This window comes from Rousettus aegyptiacus, unplaced genomic scaffold, assembly GCF_014176215.1.
Source record: "Rousettus aegyptiacus isolate mRouAeg1 unplaced genomic scaffold, mRouAeg1.p scaffold_m13_p_7, whole genome shotgun sequence".
In the NCBI taxonomy this organism is placed as follows: domain Eukaryota; kingdom Metazoa; phylum Chordata; class Mammalia; order Chiroptera; family Pteropodidae; genus Rousettus; species Rousettus aegyptiacus.
The window spans coordinates 96,335,930-96,350,619 of record NW_023416310.1 but is presented as its reverse complement, the minus strand read 5'-3'; the positions used below and the strand labels follow the sequence as shown (position 1 = coordinate 96,350,619).

Sequence of the window (14,690 nt, the reverse complement as noted above, 5' to 3'; positions counted from 1 at the left end):
GATTTTATTCCTGCATCCCAATTACTAGTGTATGTGCACAAGTCTATTAAGTGGCTTTTTTTGGAGAGCCTGTTATAAAAACTTTTGGGGGTCAGCATATGCAGTTCATACAGACTTAGAGCAATACAAGTGAGTTTGTGTACTTTACCTTTCATCAAATTACCATCGTTTTTCAGAAAAGTTTTGTGGAAGTCATTTTTTAAAGTTCTGGTATATTTGCGTTTGATTCCAAAGGTCCAGTTTAACTATCATGACTTGCTTTTCAGTAAGTTGAATTTTAGTAATATTTTTCTATCATCAGTGTCTGTGGCTATCAGTGTAAACTGGTTATGATTCACAAACAGTTTTTATTTATTCCCCTGTTTCAACTTTGCATTGCCTCCACTGGTTTAAGTATATTCTGCCATTATTTGCTTTACTTCTAATGCTCAAATTTAAGTCTGTTGAATCAATAGCATACTCTCTAGCTCATTTTTCAATTTATATACACATACACACACATGTCCATGTTTACACATGTAAGCTTTTCTCTGAGCACAAAACAATTCTATTTTGATTTTCGATGGCTGGTAATATGTTTAGATCTGTTGATTATTTTGACTTTATCTCATTTATTTATCCCACCGAAACAGAAATCTTGACTGCCTTTTAATTACTAGACTTCCTTAGGAGAGGAAAGGTAGGATACTCCTTGTTTCTTAAATTCTAGACATCTTTTCTATTTCTAGAGTTAAATCATTAGATTGTTCTGAAGAAATAATCGAATTGGTGAACTAGTGTTATTTTCTTTTATTCTTTTACTTGTACTTTAGTGTCTATGGTGAAGAGTTTTTAATGTGGTAAAATCACAGAAATAACTTAATTTTGATCCAGTGCTTATTAAAAAGTTATTTTCAAATCTGTTAAACATGGTCACACTTTTCAAATTTATTCATATAGAATAGCCTGTTAAAATAAGAGATGGAGTGGGTATATAGACTATATAAGAAACTGATTTAGCTGGTATTCCTCTGGATAATTTTGTTTGTTTTCAATATGGCTATGAGTCATGGATTACTTCTTTCTTTCCTTCGTAAACTCATTTTGTATTATATCTAAGTATACTTGTTTCTTATATTCAGAACCAACTCATTATTGAAACCCCAAGTTATCTAGTACTGCACATGTTATCTGAAGCAATGTCTTGGAAAGTCAAGCAAGAAAAGGAGACTTATCTAGGGGATTCGATGACAGGAATCATCTCCATAATCAGTTTAGCCCAATACTCTCACACCACTTCTAGATATTTGGCTCAAATTACTTACATAGTCATGTTCCTTTTCAAGTTTTCCTTCTCATTTAAGAATTGACCTTAATGTGATTAACTATAAATCGAATGTTTGATGTTTAGAGGAAAAGGATTTCAACTGTAGGAGAGGGAAGTCTTATAATAGATGCATAACTTTGTCTTGAAGTCAAGAAAAATATTAATATGTTTTGAGCATATAGGGGTAGAATTATGCTTATGGAAATCCAAAATGAGAAAAAAAAGATTGAACACATTTTACTTGAACTTGAAATTAGATGAATAAAAAGCATATGAGGTATTTGCTGGGAGAGGGAGGTGTTCCATATTTTTTAAAACATAGTTTAAAACTAGTTAGAAACTGGCAACCAAGATCTTGGAAAATAAAAAGGAAAGGTTGGCTTTGAAACTTGATATTAAGAAGGTTACTTTGAGGTAGTGATAAAGCTCTGTTAAGGTGTAACATATAGTTCAGTTAAATAAAATAATAAAAATAAAACACTCTCACATTACATGTCATTAAATTTCTATGGTAACCCACCAGGGTATGCTTTTATATGCTGTTTATGATGAAAGTGTAAAACTTATTCCCTTTCATAAGTCTTTTATAAATAACAAGAATGGCATTGACCATTCTTGTCCTCAGTATACCTAGATAGCTTTGAGTTCTCCTCCAGTTTCCTCTGATAAACGAAAGAGGAAAATTATCTGTATGCAAGATCGAAGCTAATGCTGGGTGTCAAAATCCCCCCATACCACTTGGTGGGGCTATTTTCCCACGTGGTCTTTGTTCTAAGTCTGGAGAGAAGACTGCTTTGTTCTCCCAGGAACTGCACTGCCTCATTAGAAAAAGACTTCTCTCATTACTGGATTAATGGCTCTTCTATAGGGCCCATCTCTAAGGAAACGTCTTCGATAGTAAACACTGGAACACACACATCTAAAACTCATAAACTGCTTGAGTCCCTATACAGCAGCCCACCATATCTGTCGGAATACCGAATCCCATCAATTGCAAGGCTTCTGACTGCAGTTTTCTAAATAAACTCGGAGCGCCGCTGTTGGCCAATGTGCTGCAAGAACCGGAGTCCAGGATCCACTAGGGTGATTTTCTGCGCAGTCACAAAAGCAAGTCTGAAAGGCAAGTGGCCCGGACGGACCACCGCTCTCGCAAATCTGATTCTGGAATGCTGATTGGGATGCCTTCAAACTGGGAGCTTTGAGTTTTCTATGTGGTGGATATTCTAAACACAAACTATACAGAAAGCATCTTCTCTTAACGTCGGAGGCTGCAGCGGCGCAGAGAAGGATGGGAAATAGGGCGAAGCAGAGGAGCAGTACCCAGCGGCGGCAAGTACTCTTTCCTTTCCTGCTGCCTTTGTTCTGCGGGACGCTCTCAGAGCAGATCCGCTACTCTATTCCGGAAGAAATGGCCAGGGGCTCCGTGGTGGGGAACCTCGCTGAGGACCTGGGGCTGCATGTACGAGATTTATTGACCCGCAATCTCAGAGTTAGTGCAGAGAAGCAATACTTTACCATAAACACAAAGAACGGGAACTTACTTGTGAGTGACAGAATAGATCGGGAGTCGCTCTGCCCTCCAATCCCTCTGTGTGTCCTGCCCTTAGAGATCGTAGCTGAGAACCCTCTAAACGTTTTTCACATAAACGTGATGATAGAAGATATAAATGACAATCCACCTCATTTCCCCCAAAATAGCATTGTTTTACAAATCAACGAATTTGCAATTCCAGGAACTCGGTTTGGCCTGGAATCTGCTATAGATGCAGACGTAGGGGCTAACTCTCTCCAGAGTTACCAACTCAGCTATAATGAGCACTTCTCTCTGATGATGAAGGATAAGACTGAAGGCAAGAACGCTCCAGAATTAGTGTTGGAGAAGTCCCTGGACCGAGAACAACAGAGCTCCCATCTCCTGCTCCTGACAGCGGTGGATGGGGGTGATCCAGTCCGAACTGGCACTACTCAAATCACTATCGAGGTCACTGATGCAAATGATAACCCCCCAGTGTTTAGTCAGGATGTGTACAAAGTTAGCCTGCGTGAGAACTTGCCCTCAGGCACTTCCGTGCTAAAGGTGACAGCCACAGACCAGGATGAGGGCATCAATGCAGAGATCAACTATTCCTTCAGAACACTAGGAGATGTTGGAAATATGTTTATGCTAGACCGTCGAAGCGGAGAGATTAAATCCAAAGGCCCCATAGACTTTGAAATCAGTAGCAGTTATATCATGAGCATAGAAGCCAAGGACGGTGGAGGCATGGCCACTGAATGTAAAATTATACTAGAAGTTCTAGATGAGAATGACAACGCCCCAGAAGTGGTTTTCACGTCTGTGTCTAGTTCCATAACCGAGGACGCAGAGCTCGGAACCGCGATTGCTTTGTTCAAAATACATGATAAAGATTCAGGAGAAAACGGGGTGGTCACATGCCTCATAAAAGAGAAAGTTCCCTTTAAAATTCAATCTTCCGCCAATAATTACTACAAGCTTGTAACAGATGGGGCCCTGGACCGGGAACAGACCCCGGAGTACAATGTCACCATCACAGCCACCGACAAAGGCAAGCCGCCCCTCTCCTCCAGCAGAAGCATCACCCTATACATCGGCGACGTCAACGACAACGCTCCGGTTTTCCAGCAGTCGGCCTACCTGGTCCACGTGCCAGAAAACAATCCGCCCGGGGCATCCATCGCCCAAGTCAGCGCCTCCGACCCCGACCTGGGACCCAACGGCCACGTCTCCTACTCCATAGTGGCCAGCGACCTGGAGCCGCGGGCGCTGTCGTCCTACGTGTCGGTGAGCGCGCAGAGCGGGGTGGTGTTCGCGCAGCGCGCCTTCGACCACGAGCAGCTGCGCGCCTTCGAGCTGACGCTGCAGGCCCGCGACCAGGGCTCGCCCGCGCTCAGCGCCAACGTGAGCCTGCGCGTGTTGGTGGGCGACCGCAACGACAACGCGCCTCGCGTGCTGTACCCGGCGCTGGGGCCCGACGGCTCTGCGCTCTTCGACACGGTGCCGCGCGCCGCGCAGCCCGGCTACCTGGTCACCAAGGTGGTGGCGGTGGACGCGGACTCGGGACACAACGCCTGGCTGTCCTACCACGTGCTGCAGGCCAGCGAGCCGGGACTGTTCAGCCTGGGGCTGCGCACGGGAGAGGTGCGCACGGCGCGCGCTTTGGGCGAGAGGGACGCTGCCCGCCAGCGCCTGCTGGTCGCTGTGCGAGATGGGGGGCAGCCGGCCCTCTCGGCCACCGCCACGCTGCTCCTGGTCTTCGCTGACAGCCTACAAGAGGCTCTGCCGGATCTCAGCGACCGTCCTGTGCCCTCTGATCCCCAAGCTGAGCTACAGTTTTACCTGGTGGTGGCCTTGGCCTTGATCTCCGTGCTCTTTCTTCTCGCTGTGATTCTGGCCATTGCCCTGCGCCTGCGACGCTCCTCTCACCTGGCCACCTGGGGCTGCTTTCAGGCTGGTCTCTGTTCTAAGACCGGACCAGGAGTTTCTCCCAACTACAGCGAGGGAACTTTACCTTATTCCTACAATCTGTATGCCTCCAATTCTCAGAAAACGAGGTTTGATTTTGTCTGTATGACGCCAGAACCAGTTCCCCCACAAGATCTTTCTAATGAAGCATCTTTGGTAGTAAGTGTCACTGAGGAGAACAAGTTAAGTTCTAACTCTCTTACTTCTACTCACGTGAGTTTCAGTTAATGTTTTTCATCTGCAATGGTTCGCTTTAATTTTCTTTACCCTATTAACTACAAAGTAAATTCATGACAAGGGTTTTTTAAAAAAAAAAACTGATGATTTTATAATATTCAACTACGTTTGCTAGGGATTCTTTGAATCCCACTGAGTAGGTCAATACTACCTCCAGTCTTTTCTCAGATTTGCCTGTATATTTCTTCCTAATTTAAAAAATATTATTTTCTGGTATGCCTGCTGAATGTGGTTATCCTCAGAATATAAATATTTACATTCATGAAAGCAAAATGGTGAGAATTTTTTTCTATATTTAGATAGGTTTGCAAATGTATTGCCAGTAATTCTCAGTAATTGGAATTAAGGTTATTACCCAGAAAAAGGTAAGTTTATAATATTCTTTGGATTAGTAACTTTTCTACAAATTCTTTTGAAATATAATGTATTCGAGCTTTAGAATACTACCCTTATTTCCAGTAAATGCGAGTTAGAATGCTTCCATTTTGTTCCAGAAATGTTCATGTGTCTTCTCAACTTCCTGTGATTCTGATGTGTACAATCACATTTCTTATTTTTACATTTTTATATTGTGAAAATTTGGTTTTTAAATGTTAAGTGTCAACATGTTAAAGTAGTTCTTCCATTTAGGCAGATTTAAGAATCTATAAAAAATTGCCCAAATTTTGAGTGAGAAATTTTAAATTATTCTTTACATGATTTCTCAAAATGATTCCATAATGGATGTTCCTTTAGGGGTGATATCAAAACAGGTGATCTAAAATTATAGGGATAAAATTGCTGTGTATAGAAACTTAAAGTTCATTTAAAAGCTCATTGGAAAAATCTACAGAAAATCTCAAGAAAGTGGACTTGTATGAAACATTTCAGGAAAATAAAAAGAAGCTCACTGAAATTTCGATTAAAACAAATACTGTAGTTTTAATTGGCTTCATTTCCATCCATATTTGAAGAACAGTAGATGGGGCTATTGAAGGTCTAAAAATCTAAAAATCCTTTCCCGGAGTTCAAGGTTGTGCAGTAATTGGTTAAGACTCTGAGCGCCGCTGTTCACCAATCAGCGAGAGAAAAGCGGCGAGATCCTGCTTGCAGTGCATGCGCCTGAAGCACAAAGCACGGATAGAAACTAACCATCTCCTCTGGGACAGAGGAAACTGAGCTGAGGAGTTCTTGTCCCCCAGCTGGCTGATTCTAAGGACGGAAGAGCTGAACCTGCCTTGGGTGGTCAAAGACAGAATTGGAAATAATCCTCCTGAAAAGTTACCATGATTCCTGTGCGACTGCACCAGGACTGCAAAGGGCTGGTCCTGCTGGGAGTACTCCTGGGGATTCTGTGGGAAACTGGATACACACAAATCCACTATTCAGTTCTTGAGGAGCTGGAGAAAGGCTCTAGGGTGGGCAACATTGCCGAGGATCTGGGGCTGGAGGCCCGCGAACTGGAGGAGCGCGGAGTCCGCATCTTTTCAGGAGGTAGGATGCAACTTTTCGCTCTCAATCTGCGAAGCGGCAGCTTGATCACCGCGGGCAGGATAGACCGGGAGGAGCTGTGTATGGGGGCCATAAAATGTCAACTAAACCTGGAGATTTTGATGAAAGATAAAGTGAAAATATATGGGGTGGTGGTAGAAGTGAAGGACATCAATGATAATGCCCCCTACTTCCAGGAAGGTGAATTAGAAATAAAAATGAGTGAAAACGCAGCCATTGGGATGCGGTTCCCCCTTCCCCATGCTTGGGATCCGGATATCGGGAAGAACTCTCTCCAGAGCTACGAGCTGAGTAGTAATACTCACTTCTCTCTGGAGGTGCAAAGCGAAGCGGATGGTAACAAGCACCCGGAGCTGGTGCTGGAGCGTGCCCTGGACCGCGAGGAAAAGGCAGTTCACCAACTGGTTCTCACTGCCTCCGACGGAGGCGAGCCAGTGCGCACTGGCACCGCGCGCATCCGCGTGAAGGTCGTTGATGTGAACGATAACGCACCAGCGTTTGCTCAGTCCGAGTACCGCGTGAGCGTTCCAGAGAATGTGGTCGTGGGCACTACGCTGCTTCTGGTAAACGCCACCGACCCGGACGAAGGAGCCAATGCGGAAGTGATGTATTCCTTCCGGTATGTGGACAACAAAGCGGCCCAACTTTTCAAGCTAGACGATAATTTAGGGACAATATCAACAATAGGGGAGCTGAACCACGAGGAATCGGGATTCTACGAGATGGAAGTGCAAGCGATGGATAATGCAGGATATTCTGCACGAGCCAAAGTCCTGATCACAGTTGTGGATGTGAATGACAATCCCCCTGAAGTAGTCGTCACCTCTCTCTCCAGCTCTGTTCTGGAAAACTCTCCCAGAGGCACATTAATTGCCCTTTTAAATATAAATGATCAAGACTCTGGGGAAAACGGACATGTGACCTGTTTCATCCAAGGGAATCTGCCCTTTAAATTAGAAAAGTCTTATGGGAATTACTATAGTTTAGTGACAGACACACTCTTGGACCGAGAACTGGTTCCCAGCTACAACATCACGGTGACGGTCACTGACGGAGGAAGTCCGTCTTTGTCCACAGAAACTCACATCTCATTGAATGTGGCAGACATCAACGACAACCCGCCTACCTTTTCTCATGCCTCCTACACCGCCTATATCCCAGAGAACAACCCCAGAGGATCCTCCATTGTCTCCGTGACCGCCTACGACCCCGACTATGGAAAGAACGCACAGGTCTCGTACTCCCTAGTTGAGGACACCCTCCAGGGAGCTCCGTTGTCTTCCTACATCTCCATCAACTCAGACACGGGGGTCCTGTACGCATTGCGTTCCTTCGACTATGAGCAGTTGCGTGACCTGCAGTTGAGAGTGACTGCGCATGACAGTGGGGACCCACCGCTTAGCAACAACGTGTCACTAAGCATATTTGTGCTGGATCAGAACGACAACACGCCAGAGATTCTGTACCCTGCCCTCCCCACAGATGGTTCCACTGGTGTGGAGCTGGCACCCCGTTCTGCAGAGCCCGGTTACCTAGTGACCAAGGTGGTGGCAGTGGACAGAGACTCTGGGCAGAATGCCTGGCTGTCCTACCGCCTGCTCAAGGCCAGCGAGCCAGGGCTCTTCACCGTGGGGCTGCACACGGGAGAGGTGCGCACAGCGCGGGCCCTACTGGACAGAGATACCCTCAAGCAGAGCTTGGTGGTGGCCGTCCAGGACCACGGCCAACCTCCCCTCTCGGCCACCGTCACGCTCACCTTGGCCATGGCAGACAGTATCCCAGATGTCCTGTCTGACTTAGGCCGCCTGGAGGTCCCATACAACTCTGACGCCTCAGGCCTCACTCTGTACCTCGTGGTGGCAGTGGCTGCTGTTTCTTGCGTCTTCCTTGCCTTTGTCATCATGCTGCTGGCACTCAGACTGAGGCATTGGCACACGTCACGTCTGCTCCAGGCTTCAGGAGGCGGATTAGCGAGTGTGCCCGCCTCACAGTTTGTAGGTGTGGATGGGATGCAGGCGTTTCTGCAGACCTATTCTCACGAGGTTTCCCTCACTGCTGACTCGCAGAAGAGTCACCTGATCTTCCCGCAACCCAACTACGCAGACACGCTTATTAGCCAAGAGAGCTGTGAGAAAAGTGAGACTCTTTTGCAATCAGGTGATTCGATGTTTTCTAAAGATAATCATGTCTGGATGCAGGTGAGTCCATATCAAATATTCTTCTCTAGGTTTTGAGCAAAATATCTTACTATAGATAATTAGTATATCTTTGGAATTTATAAAACACACTAATAAATGCATGTATATGTGGCAAACACCAATGATGACCCATCTGCCTTCCCTTGGGCCTTCCCTTACACCTTATTCGTTACAATTTTCATATATTTGTATATGCTATATATAAAAATTTATATCCACTTTATAAAATATTTGTTAATACTTTACATAATTTTTGTAATTTGATTTTCCAACTATAAAATTCTTCCTGCTTTTAATTAGTCTTTTTCTTTCCCATTGCGACAGTTTTATATTGAACATCTGATGTCAATTGACTTATTAAGAACATGAATTCTTTCAGAGAGGATAAATCTAATTCAATGAAAAGTAGAAGTATTTTTTAATAAAGTTTTATAATAGAGTGACTTCTAACTACACATGCAATTGCTAACAAATTCATAAAGTGCCTTTGGTTTCTTCGAAGTGCTGTAATTCTACTTAGTCTTTAAGGATGCATACATTTTTACTTTCTCATTGTCCTAAGTTATTTCATTGTTTTAAATCATTCATGAACTTCCAGATATGGTGAGTTTATTTCTTATACACTTACAACTTTCTCACTGAAATATGCAGAGTGTAAGTGTTGTCATAAGGAAATAATGAAGAGATTGTTTATTTTTTACCCCCATCATAGGTTTTGAGAATACAATATTTATATATGTTTCCAGGTTAGATATTTACCTTTTGTCTATTTAACCCACACTGATGATCTTAATGATGACTCTGTGGAACACGCAGAGTTAACAAGCTGTGTTTTGAGCACATTTTTTTGTACTGTGGTGAATTTGCAGTAATTCGCTTTTCTTCTTAGGTTAACTTTCCCACAACTTTCACACACATGGAAAATTTTCTGGAAAGTGCCCAGATCCTAAGTGTTTCCTGAGAATCTTATGCTTACTGTAGTAACATGGTGAACAGAAATTGAATGCTAAAGTACATTATTCAGGGGAAAGCATTGCTGGAGACTGTGAAAAGCCTAGTTTTTTATTTTTTATTTTTTTGGGGTAAATTCTGTAACAAGGTAGGGAACCATAACATCCTAATTATTTTTTCTTTCTTTGTTCGTTGCCTATCTACTTTCAAAAATACAACAGTTAATCAAAACCTAGACTTATAAAAGAGATTGAAAACTATTTAGAGAAAAAAAGGTAAAAAAATGGACCTAAAACAAGACAGTTATTGCTACTGAGATTTACACGCCACCTTATGCTTCTTGACAACATAGACCAAAAAAATGGAAATATAGTGTTTCTATTTGTTTGAGTTTTATTTATTTATTTATTTTTTATTATTTTTTGGTCTGAGTTTTTAAAAGGAAGTTTTAAATTTATCTAAAAAATGCAAACTTTGTATTGACGTTAAGTTTCAAATGGAATTGAATAAGTAGAGCTTTTTAAATAATATTGAAGGAAATAGAGGACAATGTAACTCCTGTTGTTTTGTAAAAGCTATCAAAATGTTTATCACAAGGCCAGTTTTCATATGGTGGCTAATTCAAAATGAAAGACCATACACACAACAGAAATTGTTTGGGAAGCTGACGTAATATGGTCCAAATATACTGACTTCTGTTCATTTAACCCTATTTAGGGATAAATCATTAAGAGCTAGGGCAATGAACAGTCATGATGCTTTCAGTTTGAGCTAAATAGGCGTTATTAAATATTTGCTGAATGAATGAATGAATGAATGAACAAATGTATGTGTTCTGGGGATTATCTGATATCAGTATCTAAGATGTAGTATAATAGAAAAATATAAGCTTTGCAACAAGGTAACTCCTAATTGTATGACCTTTGATGTTAACTCCTAATTGTGTGACCTTTGACAAGTTGTTTAATTTCTTTCAGTTTCAGCAAAATAGAGACAATATGTAGTTTGAAAGACTCTTTCATGACATGCCTCATAATATATACTTAACAGTAGCCATTTGTTTTACATGGTTGATAGAAAAAGGAGTCATACTTTCAATGTCAGCACACTTGAAATCCTATTGGGAAAAATAATAATGATTTGTGTGCTTCTCCAAATGGTACAATGGAGTTACCTGCTGGTGGAAGTAAAACTGTTTTAAAACTTTGATGAAAGCTAATTTGAAAATCTTAAGTACTCAGGCACATTCTTGATCTAGAAGTTCCTGTTTGAGATCATAAAAGATGGAGGAACAATGATTTTGAGTGAGACAGTTTTACGAATGTTAATTTTTCTGTCTATAGTGTAAGCTAAACAAGGGTCCTTTAAGACTTCTTGTTCGAAGGACCAATTTACCCCAATAGGATTGATAGGATGATTTAACTGGAAAATGAAACATCAAAACCTGAAAGGTGGAGTTAATTTAGTTTTGACTGTGTTAGTTTAAGCTAATAGCTATGCAAATTATCAGCTTTAGGATATTTCCTGATAATTTAGAGTTGATAATTAGAATATTTGTTGATTGGCTTTTTTAGGGTAACTGGGCAATGGGTTTGGATGTTTACATTCTGGTTCCAGTAAAGAAATTATGTCAAGGAAAAAATGTCAAGGATTTTGCTTATCTTCCTATGATTATGAAAGGTGGGCATACATTCACTTACTCTAATAAGTTAATCATGTTCAGATATTAGTTAAGGTTGTAGCTCCACTATTTTATAGCACCTACAATTTGGATGTAATCTATCAGCAGAAATTCTTCTCCCACCTCCATTCTAGAAGAATTTTCTGCTCCTTGAAGCAGCAATATCCTAGGGTCCTTGCTCAGACTGTACAACTTGTTGAGACTATGAATCCCATAGATCATCTTGAACTGAGTTAGAAGGCTAATGATAAATGAGTGGACTGTATCACAATTTTCTCAGTTACATGTAACAATATAGCTATAATCATGAATTGAATAATTATGGTAAAAAATTGTCTTCCTCATGCAAGATATCAAGTCCAAAAAAGTAAACAACTCCACATTAAATATGTGAAGTTCTTTATATATCAATTATACCTCAATAAAGCTATTAAAATTTTTTTTAAGCAAACACATTGTTGTGAAGGGATGATGATCAAATTAATGAGTATGAATATATTAAGAGAGAGACAAGTTTACTCTTTAATGTTACACTTAAAGAGTTCATTTTTAGAAAACCATACCTAATGAAAAGTTATGGAAAACAGAACACACTGTTTAGGACACATTCTTAAAATACAGATAGGAAAAGGTAACCAAAGACAAAGGTAATTGAAAAAATTCTTTGATAGTGGATGAGTTTTCTGAATACCAAATGGGAAGAGCTCTGGTTCAGAAAATGTGAAGAAACTGTCATCAGATAGCCCATAGAATTAAATAAAATAATTTATCTATTTGCAGAAGGAATCAGTACCTCCACAATTACTCTCAGAGAAGCCATTAAAAGATCTGCTATGTATAATATCATTGAGGATAAGTATAACTTTTTAGTTCATCTTTAAGTCTCTGAAGCATTTCACATAGTGGTTTGTATACCTTCTAAATACTCAATAAAAGGCTTGAGTTCAATGATTAGAAACTGGTTTCTTGGGAGAAAAAAATCATAGTGCAAAACCAATTATTTTACATGTGTTTTCCTTCTATTTTGAACTCCTAATAAGAGTGAGATCTCTGGCCTAACTATACAAAGTTAAGAAACTGGAGATTTGTCAAAATTTAAAAATTCAAAAGATGTCTATATTGTGAAACTTCTTGGAAGCCTCTATATATCTGCACCTGAATATTCAGCCAATAGTTTATCCTGAAACTATTATATGAAAAAAAAAGCCCCCTCCCCCAAATAAATAAAAGGAGAAACTTGGCCTAAAAATATTCTTATACATCAAAAAGAAAGTTTTAAAAAAAGTCATCACTTTGATTTCATATGCTGGAGTCACTGAGAATATAAATTCCCAGGAATATTTAACTGCACAAATAGGACTATACTAATGCCTTTCAACTTGCAAATTCTAGTGAGAAATATCTATCTTTCTTATTGCTCTCAACTCTTCAAAACTTCCATCTCTGATGTTGTTAGGCTGCAGTTCAGAGTACTGCTATCAGCCAATGTAGAAACAGATAAATAAGGAGTTTCCTTAAGGTGACTTTCCTAACTGGACCTTACCAAAGATCTGAAGCTTAGTGTCCAGGACTTACCCACTCAGAAGCTATGGGTTAATTAGGAAAAAAAAATACTTTACTCTGAGTGAAGAAAGTGGAGATGTACCAGGACGACCCAGAGTAGATATGCCCACATACTATAGATTATTTCATCTGTTTGAAATGGCAGTTGGAAATTCTTTAAATGTTTTCCACAATAATATCAATATTCAAGATGTAAACAATACTACCTCTTGATTCAGCAGGAGTGTTATTGAATTAAATATCTGAGTTGACCCATCTTGGAGCAAGATTTGCAATAGAACCTACAGAAGATTCTGATGTTAGAAGGAATTCCTTTATAAACTTACCACCTTAGCAGCAAGTCTACATTTCTCTTCAAAGTAAAAGAGACCAACAGTAGACAGAAATACATTGAACTTGTGTTATAATAGCCACTAGACCTGGAAAAGCAAAGCTTGCACCACCCAGTCCTGACAGCCTGAGATGATAAGAACCACCTGGAAGCAACACACTACAATGTCTCCCGCTTCCCACCCAATTTCAACCAGAATGTATACCGAATCAGCCTTTGAGAAGACATGCCCTGGGCACCTCCATGGTGAGGTAAGGGAAGGGCCACTGACCCAGATAAGGGTCTCAAAGTGGAAATCAAGTATGCCTTTGCAGTCCAGAGTACCCACATCCAGTTTGGTCTTGATCACAATAATGGAGAAACAAAGACTTTAAGTCTATTGGACTATGGAAAGATTTTAAAAGATTACATGGTTTTGGAAGTAAGCTATGCGGGGAAATGCCTGCCCAGTGTAGTTGAGGTCAGAATTCTAGGTGATAATGACAAAGACCCAAAGGATGAGTCAACTCAGATATTTAACTCGATAACACTCCTGCTGAACCAAAGGGTATTACTGTTTACATCTTGAATATTTATATTAATGTGAAAAACATCGAAAGGATTTTCAACTACCATTTCTAAATGGATGATACAAACTGTAGTACGTGGGCATATCTGTTCTGGTGATTTTTACTTCTATTTTCACAATGATTCCTGAAGATTCTGCACTTTGGACAGTAATTGCCCTGTTTAGAACACAGGATCCAGAGTCGGGAGAAAATAGGGAGGTCACGTGTCTCGACGAAAAAATGCACCTTTTGGAATTTAATCTTCCTCCAATAATTACTACAGGCTTGTAACAGAGGGGAACCTGGGCCTGGAGTAAACTCTGGAGTACAATGTCACCATTACAACCACTGACAGAAGCAAGCCCTCCCTCTCCTTCAGCAGAAGTGTCACCCTGCACATCAGCGACCTCAACATGGTCTCATGACTGGGACAACCCTCTCAGAGACCCTATTACCCAAGTCTGCACCTCAGATCCCGACATGGGACCCACTGGCCATATTTCCTACTCCACTGTGGCCAATTCAAATTCTTTAAGTGAATTTGAAATAGCAATAGCACAGAATCCAAGTATAGCCTGTTCCTTATATATTTTCCAGGTAATTGTAAGAATGGGTCCAAATAATGTCAGCATAGCATTTTGGGGAACTTGAAATTTACATAAACTTCAAAAATCATAGAATAACATTTGCATATAAAATTCCCCCATTTGTATATCACTGTCAGTGATTTGGAAGCTTGCAGTCCAAAATATAACCTCCCCCAGCCCCCCAAAAGGAAAAGGAAACATTTACCTTTGGAAAGTGAAATTAAGTGGATAATATGGAAACCTCAGAGTGAAAGGAGAATTACTGGTAAGTCAGGAGAAAAAGAATATTAGTAGTAAGATGAGTAAAAGAGTG

The 14,690-nt window shown here is 40.8% G+C and overlaps 1 protein-coding gene across 15 annotated transcripts in view; it reads left to right on the top strand.

Annotated features, from left to right (window-relative positions):
• LOC107499678 (protocadherin gamma-C4) overlaps positions 1 to 14,690 on the top strand; it is a 155,491-nt gene that overhangs the window by 87,574 nt on the left and 53,227 nt on the right. The window contains exon 1 of one of the 15 annotated variants that reach the window (XM_016124130.2): positions 3 to 4,949. The exons of 13 other annotated variants lie outside the window; for them this stretch is intronic. In XM_016124130.2, the coding sequence (XP_015979616.2) occupies positions 2,595 to 4,949 (2,355 nt within the window). In that variant the 5' untranslated portion in view covers positions 3 to 2,594. One more of the 15 variants, XM_016124121.2, reaches the window with a different exon arrangement.